The sequence below is a fragment of the Myodes glareolus genome, chromosome 22 (genome assembly GCF_982192425.1).
Source record: "Myodes glareolus chromosome 22, mMyoGla1.1, whole genome shotgun sequence".
Taxonomy (NCBI): Eukaryota; Metazoa; Chordata; class Mammalia; order Rodentia; family Cricetidae; genus Myodes; species Myodes glareolus.
In genome coordinates this window covers 11,845,252-11,864,317 of record NC_142047.1, presented here as the reverse complement: position 1 = coordinate 11,864,317, position 19,066 = coordinate 11,845,252, and the positions used below count along the sequence as shown (strand labels likewise).

The 19,066-nt window shown below is 51.9% G+C and overlaps 2 protein-coding genes across 23 annotated transcripts in view; one reads left to right on the top strand and one right to left on the bottom strand.

Moving 5' to 3' along the window:
• The window catches only part of LOC125407151 (uncharacterized), a 25,996-nt gene extending 10,999 nt beyond the window's left edge, over positions 1–14,997 (bottom strand). For 3 of the 19 annotated variants that reach the window (XR_015736051.1, XR_015736052.1, XR_015736050.1), the window contains exons 1-3: positions 14,432–14,997; positions 8,424–8,476; positions 7,387–7,482 (exon numbers count right to left, since the gene is read on the bottom strand). Coding sequence is in view for 7 of the 19 variants with exons in the window: in XM_085682164.2 (XP_085538290.2) it covers positions 7,387–7,482; positions 8,424–8,476; positions 14,432–14,493 (211 nt within the window). In the remaining 12 variants the exon portion in view is untranslated. Of the gene's footprint in view, positions 1–544; positions 2,409–7,386; positions 7,483–8,423; positions 8,477–14,430 lie in introns of those variants that run through there. The other 16 variants (XM_085682164.2, XM_085682162.2, XM_087900669.1 and 13 more) reach the window with 14 other exon arrangements.
• Positions 1–19,066, top strand: part of Tecr (trans-2,3-enoyl-CoA reductase) — a 26,092-nt gene extending 7,026 nt beyond the window's left edge. For 2 of the 4 annotated variants that reach the window (XM_048444527.3, XM_048444528.3), the window contains exons 2-13: positions 16,384–16,434; positions 16,946–16,997; positions 17,316–17,360; positions 17,448–17,551; positions 17,628–17,743; positions 17,831–17,936; positions 18,015–18,087; positions 18,172–18,215; positions 18,311–18,368; positions 18,448–18,536; positions 18,711–18,756; positions 18,835–19,066. In XM_048444527.3, coding sequence (XP_048300484.1) covers positions 16,384–16,434; positions 16,946–16,997; positions 17,316–17,360; positions 17,448–17,551; positions 17,628–17,743; positions 17,831–17,936; positions 18,015–18,087; positions 18,172–18,215; positions 18,311–18,368; positions 18,448–18,536; positions 18,711–18,756; positions 18,835–18,962 — 912 coding nt within the window. In that variant the 3' untranslated portion in view covers positions 18,963–19,066. The other 2 variants (XM_085682155.2, XM_048444526.3) reach the window with 2 other exon arrangements.

The following is a 19,066-nucleotide window of genomic DNA, read 5'->3' as shown; positions in this document are numbered from 1 at the left end:
AGCCAAGTCTCCGGTTATAAATCATTAGATAAAGGGAAGTCTGTGTCCCTGTTTGCTGCCTGAAGTATCATGCTCCTGTGCCCCCTGCCCGTCATGACGTTGGGGAGTACACTTGGCCTGGAACAGCCATGAAGGCAGGAAGGGTCTACCCTGACATGCTTGCTTTTTCTGTCTGTCTGTCTGTCTGTCTGTCTGTCTGTCTGTCTGTCTTTGTATTTTGAGACAGGGTTTCTCTGTCTAGCCCTGGTTGACCTGGAGCTCATTTTGTAGACCAGGTTGGCCTTGAACTCACAGAAATCCCTGCCTCTGCCTTCAGAGTGCTGGGATTAAAGTTATGCCGACCACATCTGGTTTTCTTTTTGAGCCAGGTTTTCATTGTGAAGCTCTTACTGGCCTGGAATTCGCTGTGTAGCCCAGCTGGCTGGCCTCAGACTCAGAGCTCCTCTTGCCCCGTCTGTTGAGCGCTGGGGTTAAAGGTGTGACCACCAAATCTGACCGATATTTTGTTTTTCTTGGCCATTTGTATTTCTTTTGAGAAATCGTCTTTTTATTTTCCTTTTATTGATTGGATGGCTACTAATATCCTCTTGAGTATTAATGCCCTGCCAGATGGATGGAGGCTGGCCAGCATCCTGCAGTACTCGGACCACCGGTTTGGGATTGTCTTCATCCCTGGCCTATCCCCTTGTCCCAGTCCTTACTCTGAGCCCTGTTGAGAGAGCAGACACTGCCTAGAGCCCAGCCTTCTTGTGGGAGCCGATGTTGACAGGCTGGCAGGACACAGCATGAGTTTGTAGCTTCCCTAGGGATGTGTGAACTTTATACCAGGGATGATGACACTCTTACCTATTGATTTGCCTAATGTGTAACTATCTAGGGCAGGTTATTTTTAAGTCCTTGGGGGTCCTGGCATAACCATTGTACTGGAAAGGCACAGGGCCACTGTTCCTTGTTTTCAGCCTCTCCCAGCCTTGCTTGCAAGAGAGAAAAGCACTGGAAATAGGTTGGAAGCTGTGCATAGCTTTCACTGCAGGCAGAGCTTCTGTCATTTTGCAGGCAGCCCTGGGGTACCCTCCTGGTACCTTCTGAATCCTCTTGCCCCTGGACTGGGGTATGGGAGTCCTGGTCCGTCAAGTCAGGTAGGGAAGGAAGTACGCTTGGCATCAGGCAGCCTCTGGAGCTGGAGGACCCTGCCAGAATCTGACCCATGTGTGCATGTGTAGATGGTGGGTGGAGCTCTGGTTATGAGAACCTTGGGGAAGGTCACTTTGGGGTTGCTGTCAAAACACAGTACCAGAATCTTTAGGTCTATCAGAAGCATCACTTTGTCGCTTGGTATCCTGGGGACTGGTTCTAGCACCCCCGAGGATGAAGAAAAACAAGCATTTTCAAGTCCCTTCTACAGCTGTTGTGATCTTCACTTAAGGAGTGTGCAGGTCTTCTGTACTGTCAGGGCATAAGGGCAAGGACAAATGTGCCCATGCTCACTGTAGGTGTTTTTATTTTTATTTTTTATTTTTTGAAGTCAGGATATTGCCTGTTTATGGTCTTGAACTTGTGATCCTGTCTTGGCTCCTGCATGCTAAGATTATGTCTGCTACATACACATACCTTTTGACACAGGCTTTCATGTAGTCCAGGCTAGCTTTGAATACATTTTGTAGCTAAGAATGACTTTGAACTTGTCCTCCTGCTAGTACCTTGTGTGCCACCATGCAGGTTTATTTGGTGCTGAAGATGGAGCCCTGGGTTGTGTGCTAGGTAAGCACTCACGGAGCCACATTCCCAGCCCAAATGGTGTAATGTTTGAGAGTTTTCTCTTTCTTTCTTGATCTTTTTTTCTCTCCCTAGTGTGTATGTGTCGTGTTGTGATCTTTTCTCTCCCTGGGGGTGGGGGGTGTCTGTGTGTGTCTGTGTATCCTGCTCTGACTCCTTCCTAGTTACCACCTGACCTCAGAGCTTGTGGATCTCTTGGTGACGAGAGTCTGTTTCTGGCCGCTGACCCACAGAGCACAACAAGGGCAAGTTCTCCGGGCAGCCACATGATCCATCTCCCTAGAAGCCCACCAGAGGGTGTGGCCCAGGGTTGGGGTGCATGGTAGTCTACGCGGGTTTCTGTCCCTGTGAAGACAGTCAAGCCTTACTTTAGTGCTCTGGTGTTTGCTGTTCCTCCCCTTTCTTTACTTTCTTGGTTTTTCTTCAGTATTCGAGCCTGAGGCCCAAAGGGGCCTTGGTTCCTCTGGGGTTGGAGTTACAGGACGTTGTGAGCCATTCTGACTTGGACACTGGGAATGGAACTCTATCAGAGCAGCAAGCACTTGTTTGTTTGTTTTGTTTTTTGAGACACAGTTTCTCTGTAGACCAGGCTGACCTCAAACTCAGATCCTCCTGCTTCTGCCTCCCGAGTGCTGGAATTAAAGGCATGCGTCACCGCCTGGCTCACAGCAAGAGTTTAATGTTAAGTTGGGAAGCATTTTATAATCAGCTTAACCTTCCTATTGATGAGGCTTTCCTGGAACTTACTTACCAGTATGGCCTTATTGTCTCGGTGTCCTAAGTGCTAGCGTGACTGACATGCTTCACCTTGTTAGCTCTGACATACATACTTTGTTTTTTCTGAAAACTGGTGGCATGTACTAGTTAGTGGTGCTCCAGGAGCCGGGAAAAGATACCCCTCCCCCACCCCTACAGCTGTACCTTCCTTAGTCCAAGGCTCCTGATCCTTCTACACTGTCTTTGCAGCCACACTTGCTCCACTGTTGTCTTCCTGCCCCCAGCACCCTGAAGGCTTTTAAGAGCCAAACCCACCAAGGCACTGCAGTGACTTGCTCCAGAGAGTCCCAGTGCTCCAGACTGCCTGAGTACTTCCCTCAGAGAGCCTTCTGTGGGCCATCATGGCTCGGAGCTCACCGTTTGCAGACTGGGTTCCTGAGCCCTGTGCCTTCTGGTTCTCTGCCCTCTCTTTCCCCTGCTGAGGGAAGGGTCTAGGCTTCTGGGGCTGTGGGATTTTCTCGCCTAGACTTGCCCTGAGGAACACTGGAACTTAGATCACTGCGAAGGAGGCCACTGCAGTCAGCCTCAGAGAGCTGAGTGGTGCAGTACAAAACACAGGCTTGATGGCTTGGTCAGTCCTGAAGCTGCCACAGGCTGGCATTAGGGCTGGACTGGGACTTGAGCCCACTATGGCTGAGTGATGTCAACCACCCACCCACCCTCCCCTCTTTTTGAGAGAGAATCTCACTGTGTAGCCCAGGCGAGCCTCATAATCATGACAATGCTACCTATACCTTCTCAGTGCTGGGATTAAACTCTTGGCTTTCTCCCTGTAGGTTTTTGAGTCAAACTCAGGTCCTTGAACTTGCCAGCCTTTTATGGTAGTTCTTTTGAGGTGGGTCTCGCTATGTAAGCTAGGCTGACTTGGCAGTCCTCCTGCCTCAACCTTTCAGGTGTTGGGATAGCAGGTGTATACCAGTGGCCCTGGCTGTGGACATCTCCTTCGTAGATAACTCAGGAGTGTGCTCTGAGGAACTGTGGAGTTTACTTCAACTCTGTTCTTTCCCTCCCCATTATGTCTGTGAACTCAGCTGGTGGCTGCATTAAGGAGAGGAACCTGCTGTGCTTGTAACAGAGGCAGGGGACCAAGTGCAAGCCTGGCCTGTAGCAGAGCCTGCCTTACAGCCACGGTCTCCATCTGATCAGCAGGAAAGGCTGGCCTGGTCGTGATGTGCTGCAGAGTGCTGGGAGGGAGGGGAGAGAACCCAGCGTCAAGGTAGATGCCGCAGCTTCTCTAGAAGCCACTGATGCTGCTGCCTTAGCCTCCTCAAGTCTCCGCACCACCCATTCCTGGAGTGGTTTTGTTTTTTGTTTGTTTTTTTGAGACAGGGTTTCTCTGTGTAGCCCTGACTGTCCTGGAACTCACTCTGTAGATCAGGCTAGCCTCGAACTCAGATGTACCTTCCTCTGCCTCCTGAGAGCTGGAATTAAAGGCAATGATATTTTGGTATTAACTTACTGTTCAGATGTTATAGACTAGGAGAATCCCATCAGTGTTTACATAAAGTCTCCAGAACAGTAGTCTAGAGATGATGTCATTTACAGGTACTTCATTACATACCACCTTTAAATGGTGGTGGTAGGGGGCCTGAGAGATGGCTCGGCATTTGAGAGCACTTGTTGCTCTTAGAGAGGACCTGAGTTTGGTGTTTACAACCATTTGTAATTCTAGTTCCAGGGGATATGACACCCTCTTCTGACCTGCATGGGCACCAGGAACATACATTGTGCACATGTAAACACTCATACATATACAATAAATAAATATAAGAAAAGGTGGTGGGAGGGCTGCTGAGATGGCTCAGCAGTAAAGGTACTTGTCATGCAAGCCTGAGGACCAGAGTTCAAGCCCCTAGAACCCAAGTGAAGATGGAGGAGAAAACCAGCTCCACAGAGTTGTCCTCTGACCTCCATACACATGCTCCTTAATAAATAAATGCATGAATAAATAAATAAACAATAACTGGGGGCTAGGGAGATGGCTCATTTGGTAAAGTGTATGCCATGCAAACATGAGGGCTTGAGTTTCATTCTTAATACCCATGTGAAAATGCCATATGCATGCCTGTGGTCCCCATGCCGGGACTCTGTGGCCAGCCAGACTGTTGGAATCAGTGAGCTGTCGGCTTGTGAGAGGCCTGTCTCAGAATAAGGTTGAATAACAACTGAGTTTGTCTTCTGGCCTGTATAAACTTATGTGACAGCCACACACAAATATCGATGTGTAGCCTCCCCATGATAAGGTGGGGGAAAAAAAAACCACTGTCATTGCTAAAGCAGGAGATAGGGATAATACACTCTTTTTCTGGTGCCGTGGATGGGATCTGGGGCTTTGTGTCTTCTAAGCAGGTCTAGACAAGAACCCTACCATCTCAAGCCACACCCAGAGCCAGGTGTATTCTTTTTACTTTTTGGTTTTTTGAGACAGGGTTTCTCTGTAGCTTTGGAGCCCATCTTGGATCTAGCTCTTGTAGACCAGGCTGGCCTTGATCTCACAGAGATCCTCCTGCCTCTACCTTCCAAGTGCTGGGATTAAAGGCGTGTGTCACCACTGCCTGGCTCTTTTTATTTTTGAGATAAAGTTTCTGCCTTGTAGCCCAGGCTGGCCTGAACTTGAGATCCTCTTGCTTTAGCCTCCCGGTGTTGAAATGCGTAGCTTCCAGGTTCTCACACACACACACACACACACACACACACACACACACACACACACGAAACAGCAGCAACAAAACTAATCTAAACAACTGAAAATGAAAAACCCCAGACTAACAAAACAAATAGTATGCCCGAACCCGAGTCTCGGCTTCAGCTTCCCTCCCACTCTCAGAGTCCTCTCCTGTTTAATGGCAGACCGTGCCTCCCTCTCTTCAGCCACTTAACTGTCTCTGTCCTTTCCCTCTGCCCTCTGTCCATCTGACTGCAGGTCCCCTTCCCCGCCAGACTAAAGCCCGGCTGCCATACTTGATCCGAGGAGGGTCTTGCCCAGTAGCCCTTCCTCAGCTGGGTCCCTGAGGCCCAGAAGCAGCTGGGGTGTCAACCGACAGGCCTGGAGGGGTGTTTCAGAAGTCTGTAGACCCAGATGTTGGAATTCCATTTGCATACATGTGTCTTGAAATAGGCTTTTTTGATTTTTGTTCCCCAAATCAGTTAAAAATGTTAGCAAGTATGTAAGCAAGCTTGTTGGCCCAGCACTCTAGACTGAGGCAGAGGGAATGAAAATTCAAGGCTAGCCTGGGTTATATAGTTAGTTTTTTTCGGGGGGGGGGAGAGGTCACAAAAACAACAGTGAAACCTCAGTAGTGGCCAGTGTTGGCCTGTTAGCCAGAGCTAACCACTTTCTTCATTAAAGCCATCATTTCTCCATATCTAGCACTGTTGTAATTTTGAGGGAATTGTTTTCCCAACCTTAAGCTGGACTCTGCCCCCAGACTACTAATTCTTTCCAAAGGATCCTTCAAGAATTTAGCCCAGAGCTGGGGCCACCGTGGTGGTGCACGCCTTTAGTCCCAGCACCCAGGAGGCAACAGATCTCTACAAGCATGATGTATGGAGTGAGTTCCAGGTCAGACAGGGCTACACAGTGAGATCCTATGTCAAAAATCAAAACAAAGCCAGCAAAATTAAACTCAAGCCAGACCCTACTCTCCTCTGCCCAGAGCTCTCCATAGCTCCACTCACAGTAGAAGACCAAATCCTCACACCCCCCCCCCTTGCCACCCTTGGGACCATCTGTCTGTCCCCTCCTGTTTACACCTCTTCATTCTGTCATGCACGTGGCTCCAGGCCACACTATGCACAGGCCCTTGAGGATGGCCACCTGTAAGCTCTTACTCCTTCAGGTCTTGGTTGTACATCTCCTTCAGGGAGTGCCATCCTCCCTCCTCCACCCCAGCAGAATTTCACCATGTACTCTTGTTGCCTGGCTGGCCTGCTACTTCGTGTAGGCCAGGTAGCTTCACACTCTCAGAGTTCCACCTGCCTTTGTCTTCAGTGTGGCAAGGAGGCATTTCTTGACAACTTTATGTAAAAAAACTATACCTGCCTCCCGCACGCACTACACCCCTTTCTCCTTTTCGTGCTTCATTTTCTGATGCCACACTACCTTCTCATGTGTTACATAGAACTGTTTACTGTATTCATTTTCTTGCTGTCTCTCTTTTATACTGGGGCTTGAAACTAGACCTTATGTATACTCAGCAAGCTCTCCTTTCCTGGCTGAATCTCCAGAGACCTGAATGGGCATTGATGTTTCACATGCAAAAAGGGATCACTAGTAAAGGTGAAATCTTTCTTTAAGAATGAGTTGGGGGGGCTGGAGAGATGACTCAGTGGTTAAGAGCATTGCCTGCTCTTCCAAAGGTCCTGAGTTCAGTTCCCAGCGACCACATGGTGGCTCACAACCATCTGAAATGAGATTTGATGCCCTCTTCTGGCCTTCAGGCAGACACACAGACAAGAGTGTTGTATACATAATAATAATAATAACAATAATAATAATAATAATAATAATAATAATAAAGCTAATCCTCTTTTAAAAAAATTAAAAAAAAAGAATGGGTTGTGATGCCAGGCGGTGGTGGCAGAGGCAGGCGGATCTCTGTAAGTTCGAGGCCAGCCTGGTCTGGTCTACAGAGCGAGTTCCAGGACAGGCTCCAAACCTTACACAGAGAAACCCTGTCTTGAAAAACCAAAAAAAGAGAGAGAGAGAGAGAGAGAGAGAGAGAGAGAGAGAGAGAGAGAGAGAAAGAGAGAGAGAGAGGGAAAAAAAAAGAAAGAGTTGTGAATAGGATCCTAGAGGGCTGTTTGGCAAACTGAGCTCATGGGCAGACTCACCTGCCTGCTGGCGTGGGTGGAGACAGTGGAAGGTTGTGAATCCTCCCAGATTGGTATCTTTGGCTTCCTTTAGCCTCCTGGCTTGCCAGAGTCTTCCTGTCCAGAAATGGAGAGGGGTCTGTATTAGATCACCAATTGCAAGAGAGTGATAAGTGTGAAGGCCTGGGAACAGGACAGGTGCGACTTGGGAGGAGGCAGAGGGTACCCAGGCTGCAGCGGCAGCTCCTGCAGTAAGGCCATGTCCAGACTAAGGAACAAAAGCCCTCTGAGCTCTTAGCCTTGTCCTGGGCTGGACACTTGTGCTCCCCAGCTGCAGTTTCTTATCAGTAGGGTGCCATCTCAATCTAGCAGCCTTGTGAGAGCAGGAGGGCGAATGAGCGCTGCCTGGCCACGCCCTTCAGGGAAAGGGAGGGAGAGCAAGGGAGGACTTCTGGGTGGGCTGCGGCAGCATGATGGGGTGTTTGGAGATGGCTGCCCCGTCTGGCCCGGGGCGGGGAAGTGTTTTATTTTTTGCTGAGGATAAAATCCCTGGCCTTGCATACAATTAAGCACTGATGTCTAGGGAGATACAGCCCAGCCACCAGGAAGATTTCCTTCCTTCCTTCCTTCCTTCCTTCCTTCCTTCCTTCCTTCCTTCCTTCCTTCCTTCCTTCCTTCCTTCCTTCTTTCCTTCCTTCCTTTTTGTAGTGCTAGGAATTGAGTTCAGGGCCTTCTGCCTGTGAAGTGTAGGTCTCAGCCCTTCCCGTGGGAGTTCTGAAGCTGTAGTGCTGGTCAGCTGTTAGACTTTCTGATGTTGGCAACTAGGCAGGGTTCTTCTGTCAGTCCACTGGGTGGTGCTATAGCAATCTTTTTCTTTTGTGACAGAATTTTGCTGCATAGCCCAGGTTAGCTTTGAATGCAGCTTGCTCTGCCCCAGTGCTGGGATTCTAGGCGTGCACCACCGTGCTTAGCCCACAGCAGTCTTTGTGAATTTCCATGCAACCCCACCGAGAGTTAAGAGCCTCCCATATACATCCCCCTTGCCTGTCTGACCTTACCTCGTGTTGGAGATACCCCTGCTTTCCCAGGCTGGAGGGTGGCCTTCGCCTCCCGTAGGAAAACATGGGTTGTTGCTCCATCCTGCATTTGGCTTCTCTGGTTTTAGGTGACTTGGGTATAGCCTCACTGTGCCAGGTTGGGTTAGTAGAGGTAGGTACATAGGGTTCTGGAGTCAAGAAATAGGGGTCAGCCCTTGACTCCTCTGTAGCATCCACATGTTCTGTGTAGGTGATGCATTCTGCATGCATTTGAAAATGGAGACTGCCCCTTTAAGGTAAAGGTGTGCTGTATCTCCCCCCCCATGTGTGGCTGTGTCTGTATGTGTGGCTGTGTGAGTTGCCTCCTGGATAATTGGATCTTGGGTGCCCTTTCTTCCTGCCTCTCTGCCATGCTGAGGATGTAACCTAGGAACCTTGCATATACTAGTCAAATGCTTTATCCTTCATCACATCTCATTTTGTTTATTTTTATTTATTTAGCCCTTTGTGGTGCTAGAGGTCAGTGCAGCTTTTTGTTGCTTTTTGAGATAGAATCTCACTATGTAGCCTTGCCTGACCTGGAACTCACTGTGTAGATCAGGCTGGCCTCAGAGTCACAGATATTTATCTTCCCCTGACTTCAGAATACTGGGTTTAAAGGTGTACACCACTACACCTAGCACAAAATAACTTAAAAAATGTTGGCAGAAGCAGAGGCAGGTAGATCTCTGAGTTCAAGGTCAGCCTGGTCTACCTGGCCAGGTCTAGGCCAGTCAGGGCCATATAGTGAGATCCTTTCTCAAAAACAAAACAAACAGAAAAGAAATCTCCAACAGAAAAAAAATTGTGTGTGTCTTGGTGGCAGGTATTCCCCTGCTGAGCTCTCTGCAGTCCAGTCTTCCTCTCTTCCTTCTCTTCCTCCCCCCCCCGCCCTTTCCGTCTTCTCCCCTCCCCCACTTCACTTGGTGCCAGTCCTGAATTGAGAGTCTGTGGACATGGTGTTCAGACCCTGGCTCCTGTCACAGGGACTGGAGACCAAGGCCTGGTTACAGGCCAAGTATAGGTGGCCAGTGTCTCTGCCGTTCCTGCCCTGGGCAACCTGTTCCCAGTACGGCCCCTAGAGAGGCTGGTAGTGAAGAACCTGCTCCCTTGCCCCTGGTGCAGCCTGGAGAAATGAAGCCAAATGCCAAGACCCTGGGAGGACGAGTTTGGGCTAGAGCAGGTGCAGTCTGTGCTGGCTTTCTGGCAGCCACATCCCAGTCAGCAGCTATCGTAACATTATTAGGGTTACTGGGTATTTCTGGAAAGTAAAAGGGAACGGAGGCCAAAAACATTGAGCTAGAGTCTCAGGTGAACATGGGGAAGCTGTCTATCTAACTGGTAAGCTGTCTGCCCCGTGTTTACTTAGGCCAGTGTTGGATCAGGTCTCTGTCCTCTGGGCTCGCAGTATCCCTAAGAAGAGTGCACATGCCCTTATGCCTCATGAGTGCTCACAACAGCTAGCTGAAGGACCAGAGGCTCAGTGAATCTTTCACATGGAGGTGCTGCTTTGTGGCTGGATTGTCTTGCTCTCTGCATCACTGAAATCATATATGGCTGATATCCTGACTCAGGCACTTAGTCCCAGGTGACCTGGTTGTGCTTCTCAGCTTGTGGACCCTGCTTCCTCATCTGAGGTGTAAATGTGAAGCCTGCTGTGGTTGTTTAAATGACAGTGGCCCCCATGGGCTTACATATTGTAATATTTGGTCCCTAGTTGGTGGAATTGTTTGGAAAGGGTTAGGAGGTGTGTCACGGGGCAGGGCACCTTGAGGATTCAGAAGCCCTCACCATGCACAATTTTCTCTGCCTCGTGTTTATGTTTCAAGATGTAAATTCTCAGACACCACTACTGCCATGCTCCTTGCCATGACTCTAACCCTCAGGAACCATGAGCTCCAAAGTAAATACTTTCTTTTGTAAGAAAGCCTTGGGCATGGTCTTGGTTCTATCAAGTAGGAGAAGAGTAACCAAGACACTCAGTTCCAGTGTCCTCAGGCTACTGGGCCACAAAAGGAGAGGCACTCACTAAGCTGTTGTGTCTGGGCAGGGTTATAACTGTTTGCCAGTGTCCCCGTCTAGAACCATTGAGCAGGTCCCATAGTTGAATGCCCAGAGTTTTAGATGTGTACGTTAGTGACTGACCTGGAAGGCTGGGTGGTGACACCAAGCTGGCCTGTAAAGTGAGCTTCTCTGCCATAGCTTTGCTTCCAGGCAGGAGGGCCCACATTTGTGAAGAGGGCATGTGCCTTGAGTCCTTGTGGCGAGTAGACATTGCATACCCCACTCTTCCAGCCTGGCCTTCATGGGACTGCTCCTTCCTACTGGGCTCAGCGGTCACACTCTTGCTGCTTGTCCCCACTTTGAGGCTTTCTTGGGATCTGTTGCTCCGCTGTCCATCTGTCTAGAATTCAGCCATTATTCACTTTCTCCCATCCTCACTATCTTGGTCTCTTGGCTTCTGCCTCATCTCCTCACACTGTTTGTCCAGCTCTGGCATGGTACTCTGTGTGAGTCCATCAGAGCCCGCTAGGCCTTGGACAGCCGGGTCTCTCCCTGCTCCTCAGGCAAACTGGGCACAGTGCAACCTTTGAGCCTTTGTCTTTGCTGTGGCCTCTGCCTGGAACTTCTTTCCCTAATGGGAAATGACTGTGTCCTTCCCCCAGGGCCCTTTGCTCACACAACTCATAGAGAGGTCTTGGCCAACCTTTTCATTCCTTCACATTGTTTTTATCTTTATTTGTTATTATTATTTTTGAGATAGGGTCTTTCTGACCTGGACCTGTGTAGACCTGACTAGCCTTGAACTTCGGGTGGTCTTCCTGCCCCTGCTTCCTGCCGGCTAGGGCCATTGGCCCTGCAGCTCTGTCCCTGTTCTCTTCTCCCTATCTCGATTTCCCTCAACTCTGGTGACAGTACAAGTTGCTGCAGTTTGTCCTTCCCCTTGCCCCTGCTCGCTAGAAGTGAGCTAGAAGTGAGGGAAAGACTTGGAAGTGTTTGTCCCCACCTCTGTCCTGAGGCCCCGGGGAGGGAGAGAGTCGGGAGGCCACAATGGCTTCCCAAGGTCTCTCTGCTGCAACTGGTAGTGGAGTAAGCTTGGGGCTGTCTGGGTCCCAGCCTGCTTGACCATAATAGTTAGGACTGTATGCTGGCTTATCCTTCCACCTGTTGGCACAAGGGGGCAGTGGAAAGTATTGCTGCCTCTACTGGCTGTCACCGCCCCCTTTCCTTTCCTACCCCCGCATGGCCCCTTGTTGCTTGTGTTTAGGTTCACTGCTACCAGCTGGCTGGGGCATAATTCTTTCAGCCCTCTGACCTTGGTTCCTTTGCACTTCTGCCACTGTTCTGCTATGGCAGTCCAATTATATGATATTCTTGTGCGTTTCCTTTTTTTCTGAGACAAAGTCTTGGTCTGGCCTCCCATTTTCTGATCCTTCTGCCCTCACCTCCCAGTGCTGGGAGTATAGGCATGTGCTACCGTGCCTGGTCCAGTGTTTTGGAAGCATTTATTCTAGATGGAAGATGTTAAATGTTTCTGTGCTTTGTTTTTCTTTCCTTCTTTCCTTCTTTCCTTCCTTCCTTCCTTCCTTCCTTCCTTCCTTCCTTCCTTCCATCTTCTTTTTTTGTTATCTCCAATTCCTACGCTAACCATGGTAGGTGGCAGTTGGAGAGGAAGCCCCCCTTCCCCTGCAGCTGAGAAAGTGCATAGCTTGTCAAGGGCTGTATAGCTGGGAAGTGGTCTTTTTTAAGCTCAGTGCCCAGGGAGTGTGTGTTGCTACCTCTAGGCTATGCAGAGCCTAATCAGCTCTTGGGTCACCATTGAGGGGTACCCCATATTTCTTTGAGGGCTGGAGCCTGGAGAGCTGATTCATTCTGTCAGTGTACGGCTACTTCAGAAGTAGGTGTGCAAGGCCTGGTAGCCCAGAGTGCTGTGTAGGCTCAGAAACATCCAGGGAGCGGGGGCTCATCCCACATGGCTGCCTTTGATGTGGTCTGGGACAGAACAAGCCTCCTGGAGAGGTGAAGGAGCAGCCAGACAAGGGTGGCGGGAGCTGTGAGGGGTAATAAGAAGTTACTGCTGAGCTCTGCTCCACCTGGGGCCACTGGGTGCTAGAGAATGACTGCCAGGCCCAGGACACTGCAAGGGGGCGGCGGGTCACAGGAACTAGAGTACCACTTGCAGCCATACAATTTTTTTTTGAAGACAGGGTCTCATGTAGCTCAGGCTGGCCTCAAACTTGGTATGTTGCTAGGGTTGTCTCTGAACTGCTGATCCTGAGTCCATGTGCTGAGTACTGGGGCCATAGGTGTGTGCCGCTGTGCCTGGTGGGGTTGCTGTTTTAAAACTGGTGATGGGATAAGTAAGATGTGCCCACTATCCTGAGGAGGGAGGTAGGAGCCCTGCGGTGGTGATGCAGAGCAGGCTTCTCTGCCTTGGCGGTTCCCTGCCAGGCTGGGACCACCTCAAGAGTGCTGCTTCCCAGTCTCAGAACCAGGAACCTCCATTTGCCACACAGTGGAGTGCCAAGGCCTGCTACACCACACCACACCACACCCCGCCTCACTCCTGCCCCCACCCTTTAGGGTGGGCTGCTCCCTGCCACTGCTTTGCTGTCCTTGACCTTGGGCTAGCAGGAGTCGCTCTTGGCTGGGCCTGGCCTTGTTATCTCAGTCTCTGGGTGAGAATTCTTCACAGACTAGTGGAACTGTCATCGCGGAACCAGCAGGGAGCCCTGTGCCAGGGCTCTTGCCCTTGTCCTTGACCCTGTCCATTGTGCTTTCAGCAGCAGGGGGTCCCCCAGCCTGGGGACTCAGGTTATCCTTCTGGGCTATCCTTATCTGTAGCTGTCTAATAGGGTTCCCTTCCTTAGCTCAGCTGTGGTGCTTCCTCCCCAGGAGAGGCCAGAGCCTGCTGGCTGCCTGCCTTTAGGGTTCAGGACCCCTGGTTGGGGCACCTCTCAGTACCCTGCTGTGCTCTCTGACCCCAGACCTGGATACCCTTCAGGGTTGTACTTTAGGTTGGCGTGTGTGTGTGTGTGTGTGTGTGTGTGTGTGTGTGTGTGTGTGTGTGAGAGAGAGAGAGAGAGAGAGAGAGAGAGAGAGAGAGAGAGAGAAGTGCAGGACAGGGGTGGGAGTGGCAGTGACTGAGGAGTGGTGTGGGGACCAAGGTCTAAGAAGTGCACACAGATTTCCCCAGTCTCTGTCTGGAGAGGGGAGACCCCACCTGGAGACCACAACCCTGGAGCTGTGTTTTCTTTTTCTTTTTGTTGAACACTTTGCCTGTCCATTGCCTGTGGGGGCTGGGATGTAACTCAGGTGGTACAGTATCTGCTCACAGTGTGAGAGCCCCTACATACAGTCCCAGAGCTTTTGGGGGGGTTGGGTGTAACTCAGGTGGTACAGTATCTGCTCACAGTGTGAGAGCCCCTACATACAGTCCCAGAGCTTTCGGAGGGGGTTCCTGTGACTGTAAATAAAGTGCACAGCTCAGGGGGTGTGGTAGACAACCAGTTCCTCGGCACTTGGGAAGCTGAGGTAGTGTTTTGAGTTTAAGGCCATCCTGGGTTAGAGTCAGATCCTTTCTCACCTGAGTGCCACCCCACCCCAAAAGCACACAACGTGGTATTCAGCACGTTTCATTGTGCAGCCCCACCTCTGTGACTGGACACCTTTGCAGCACCCACAAAGAGCAGATGTCCTTTAGCATCTCCTCCCGCTGCCTCCCCCCCCCCCCCCCCCCCCCCCGTGGGGACACCAACAGGCTGCTGTCTGCCCTGATCTGGTCCTGGCCACTCTGACCCTGAAAGTCTGGCTTTTTTCACCCAGCCAACCTCCTTGCTGCACTTATCATAGCCTTTATCTTACTTTTGATTTTGAAATCCTTCTAGAGACTCTGGGAGTTGAAAAAAACGTAGTGAGAAGGACCTCTGGCCCGCTGGGAGAAGGCAGCTGTGGGGATCTGCGTAGGACGGGGAGGCCCCTGACTCACCTGCTTCAGGCAGCTCCTCTCCTTGTGGCTTGGGGATGGCTGCTCAGTGTGGCCCCTCTCCATGCGGCTGTCCTGCCACCCACTTGTAGCCAGTTGGTGCACCAGGGTTTCTGGCCTTGTTCAGAGCCCCAGCTAGGGGAGAGTAGGGTTTCAGCCCTCCCCGGCAGCTGGCCCAGTAGGGAGAGGGGCTGGTTGTATTTTAAGCTGTTGAGTGGTTCAGCAGGAACTCTGTGGCCTTCTCTCCCAGTGGACATTGTGCCGCCTTCCAGTGATTCACATGAACTCCGAGCATGTGGCATTGTGCTCATAGGGTCCAGCAACTATTAATACACCTGCAGCCCAGGGCCCTGCCACCTAGCCCCTTCCAGCACATTCCTCACATTCTCATTTCCTCTTGTTTCTGTTTAGTGGGATCCCAGCGTATGACAGCTCTTAATCTGGTATTGTCCTTGTGGGGTGCAGTCATCTGCTCCTCAGGCCACAGGGTGAGGTAGAGTTTGCAGCTGATAGCACGTGATCTCTGTGCTCTTGTCTGTGCTGTTACCATGATGTAGCATGGCATGTATGGGCAAGCAGTCCTGGGCACCACTGGCTGGCATAGGAGCCTTGATCTGAATTCAGACCCAGGCCCTATAGGGCTACTTCACTGTGTAGGGTCACCTCCATGGGGCCTCCCTACATATACATGCACACTTGCACATACATCCCTTGTGCCAGCACCATATTGGTCCATGCACATCCTCTCAGGGACCCCTAGCGGGCCAGGCTGGGGACAGGCCCTAGGATTCTTCTGCCTTGGCCTCTGCTGTTGGGAGCATGAAGGTGACAGTGGCCAGCTTCTCTGGCCTGTGATGCCCCCTCCTTCAGGAGGAGAAGTCGTAGATCCCCTCAGGGCCCTCAGGCCTCTCCCGGCCAGCATGGGCAGTGCAGAACTTCATGCCAGCAGCCTTCTCTGACCTTCTGGGCCAGATGGCTCAGATCCCCTGGGGGCTGTCTCCTTACTCTGTTCCTAGCACCATTGTCTAGCTCTAGCCTAGGTCTTCTCCTTTAGGGGCTGCAGACCCCAGGGGTACAGGCAGGCCTGGGTTGTGTGTTGAAGGCTTTGGAGCAGGACTCATCCACGGGTGAGCACATTGGTGTTGGCCTGATGTGGTAGACTGCTGTACAGCTGGTTTTGAACCACGTGTGGGTGAACTGGGGAAAAATGAGGTGGGTGGAGGGGGTGGAGGGCTTTGCTCACTCTTTCCTCTCCATACTTAGGAATGGACTCTGCACCAGTGACTCTGGAATTTGTCACCTCCCTGGCAACACAAATGCACAAGGGACATAATCCAGTGTCCCTTACAGCTTAGAAGTGGAAATGGGTGATCTGTCTCACAGATTCTCCAGATAGCTGGCATTTCCCCAGGCCTAGTAACCTGTCAGCCAGAGCTGGGCACTGGGGCTGGGCTGGGCTAGCCGTCCCTGCACAGGCTGTGGACTCTTCCTTCTCTGGGAGGTCTTGCCCCTGGCACTTTTGAGGGTCTGTGGCCACTCAACTTCCTCTGTGAGTGTAGTCCCCAGGGGAGGACTGTGGTGTGGCTCCTCTGGGGGACTCGGCTGGGATTGGTTTTATATTTAGCCGGGCTGGGCCCTGGTGCCACTCGGGTTACATCTGGCATTGAAGCTTGGCTGGGCCTGGTCAGACACAGGCTTCCTTCCAGCACCGCGGCAGAATTTGATCATGCTGCCCAGCCCAGCTCAGAGCAGCTTTGTGAGGGGAGGTCGGAGGTGGGGGCTGGCGGCTGGCAGTGGGCATCACAGCCTGGTAGGCAGAGCAGTAGGGCCGGCAGTGGCATGGATATCAGCTTGAGCATGGTGGCCAAGGAGGCCCACCAGGGCCTCGATGGTCTTCCCATGCCCATGCCCCACAAGGTAGCCAAGAAGCATAAAAAGGCGGTTCTCTTCTTCGAGGTGGAGATTCTGGACGCGAAGACGAGGGAGAAGCTGTGCTTCCTGGACAAGGTAGGACTGGCCCTGGTGGTGAAGTGCCAAGAGCCTGAGTCCCGGCTCCTCACAGCTGTAGGGCTGTGGTCCCCTTGTCCTTCAGAGGGCACTAAGGGGTATTGCCTTCATCTAGAGCAGCGGTTCTCAACCTGTGGGTCTTGACCCCTTTGGGGTTGCCTATCAGATAGTCTGCATATCAAATATTTACATTATGATTCATCACAGCAAAATTACACTTGTGAAATAACAATGAAATAATTTTATTGTTGGGGTCACAACATGTATTAAAGGGTCGCAGCACTAGGGAGGTTGAGAACCATGAGCAGTTGTGGCCCCTGCATGGGCTGGAAGCTGGCTGCCTGGTAGGGGATGGGACAAGTAAGCCTGAAAGGGCCGTGTGTCTGTAAAGGAGGTGGAAGTCAGATATACCCCCACTGAAGCCAGCTGGCTTGGGACCTGCCTGTGCCTGGCACCCTGCCCCAGATCCTGGGTCTAGGCTCTCTTAGGGCTTTACCCTGTTTTCTGTCAGGTGGAGCCTCAGGCCACCATTGCTGAAATCAAGAACCTCTTCACCAGGACACGTGAGTCTGAGCCCCTATACTTCTATCCCCACTCCTGTCAGCCCTCTGGATGGGACCTGGGCTTCTGCAGGGTTTTGTAGAGGCCTGTCAGCACAATGGAGCAGTGAGTGGGGCCCGTCCTACTGGGCAGGCTGCCCCCGTGTGGCCACCAGCAGGAATGCTCTTGTTATCCAAAGGACAAAATCCTATTGCTGTTTGGCCCCGTGTGTGTCCTTGCACAGGGTGGGAGGAGCCCAGGGTCCCAGAGTTCTGGGAACCTTGAGAGGCAGCTGAACCCAGTCACACTGGGTGCTGCAACCGCTCACCTTCTCCTAGCAGATCCGCAGTGGTACCCTGCCCGCCAGTCCCTCCGCTTGGACCCCAGTGAGTACAGCTGTCCACCAGCCTTTCCCTTGGGCGCGTGGGGTCAGGAAACCAGGGCAGCACCTGAATACTGACTGATCTCTGTAGAGGGAAAGTCCCTGAAAGATGAAGATGTCTTGCAGAAGCTTCCTGTGGGCACCACAGCCACACTCTTCTTCCGGGACCTGGGGGCCCAGATCAGCTGGGTGACGGTGAGCCCTGACCCCTTCCCTGGTCTCTGCCTTCAGCCGCTCTAGGGCTACTCACCTTGTCTCTGGGTACCCCCAGGTCTTCCTAACTGAGTATGCTGGGCCTCTTTTTATCTACCTGCTCTTCTACTTCCGGGTACCATTCATTTATGGCCACAAATATGACTTCACATCCAGTCGGCACACAGTGGTGCAGTGAGTAGAGCCCGGATGAGGGTGGGTGGGAGGGAGAGTGGAGGGCTGGATCAACCCCAGCTGAGTCAGCTACCCCCCCCCCCCCAGCCTTGCCTGCATCTGCCACTCATTCCACTACATCAAGCGTCTGCTGGAGACACTCTTCGTGCACCGCTTCTCTCACGGAACCATGCCTTTGCGGAACATCTTCAAAGTGAGCATCCTTACTCTTTTGGCCCTGCCCACCATCAGCACCTGCCCACCCCAGGCTAACTCAGCTGCTCTCTTTCAGAACTGTACCTACTACTGGGGCTTTGCTGCATGGATGGCCTATTACATCAACCACCCTCTCTACACACCCCCTAGTAAGTGGAGCCAGACAGTGCCCTCACCCTGTGACTTTATCATAACCTCTTCTTATGGGGCTCTTCTTCCTGCCTTTTCTGCAGCCTACGGAGCCCAGCAGGTTAAGCTGGCGCTGACCATCTTTGTGGTAAAGAGGCTGGGGCGGCAAACAAGTGTGGTGAGGTGAGGTGGCTGGGTGGGGTGAGCCTAGGGGCTCTGGACTGACCCTGTTATCCTTGATAGATCTGCCAGCTGGGCAACTTCTCCATCCACATGGCTCTTCGGGACCTGCGGCCAGCTGGTGAGTGGCGGGCTGGGGCTGGGGCTGGGACTGGGTGAGCTGGGTGAGGCATCTGACTTACCCTTGTTCTGCATGCCAGGGTCCAAAACCAGGAAGATCCCCTACCCCACCAAGAACCCCTTCACCTGGCTATTTCTGTTGGTGTCCTGTCCTAACTACACTTATGAGGTGAGGGACCGACTACCTTCTTCCTCCCAGGTTTGGGGTCCTACATGAGGTAAAGTATTGGGTGGGTCGTGGGGAGTAGTGAAGCAGTTTGGGGAGACTGCTGCCCTCCTTCCCAGAGATACATGTGATGTGGGGCTTCCCTCTGTGCCTTCACCCTGCTTGTGCTGTCCACAGGTGGGGTCTTGGATTGGCTTTGCCATCATGACGCAGTGTGTTCCAGGTGAGTCCCTTGTACCCGTGCAGTGCCCTACCCTTCCGGCTGGGCATCCCCATTCTGATAACCTTGTTCTGCCCACAGTGGCCCTCTTCTCCTTGGTGGGCTTCACCCAGATGACTATCTGGGCCAAGGGCAAGCATCGCAGCTACCTGAAGGAGTTCCGTGACTACCCACCCCTGCGCATGCCCATTATCCCTTTCCTGCTCTGAGAAGTTCTTCATGGGTTCAGCCAAGTAGCACTCTGCCTTCTGCCCCACTGTCCTGGGGTAACCGTGGCTCTCCAGCAGCAACAATAAACCTGTTTACCCAGCTA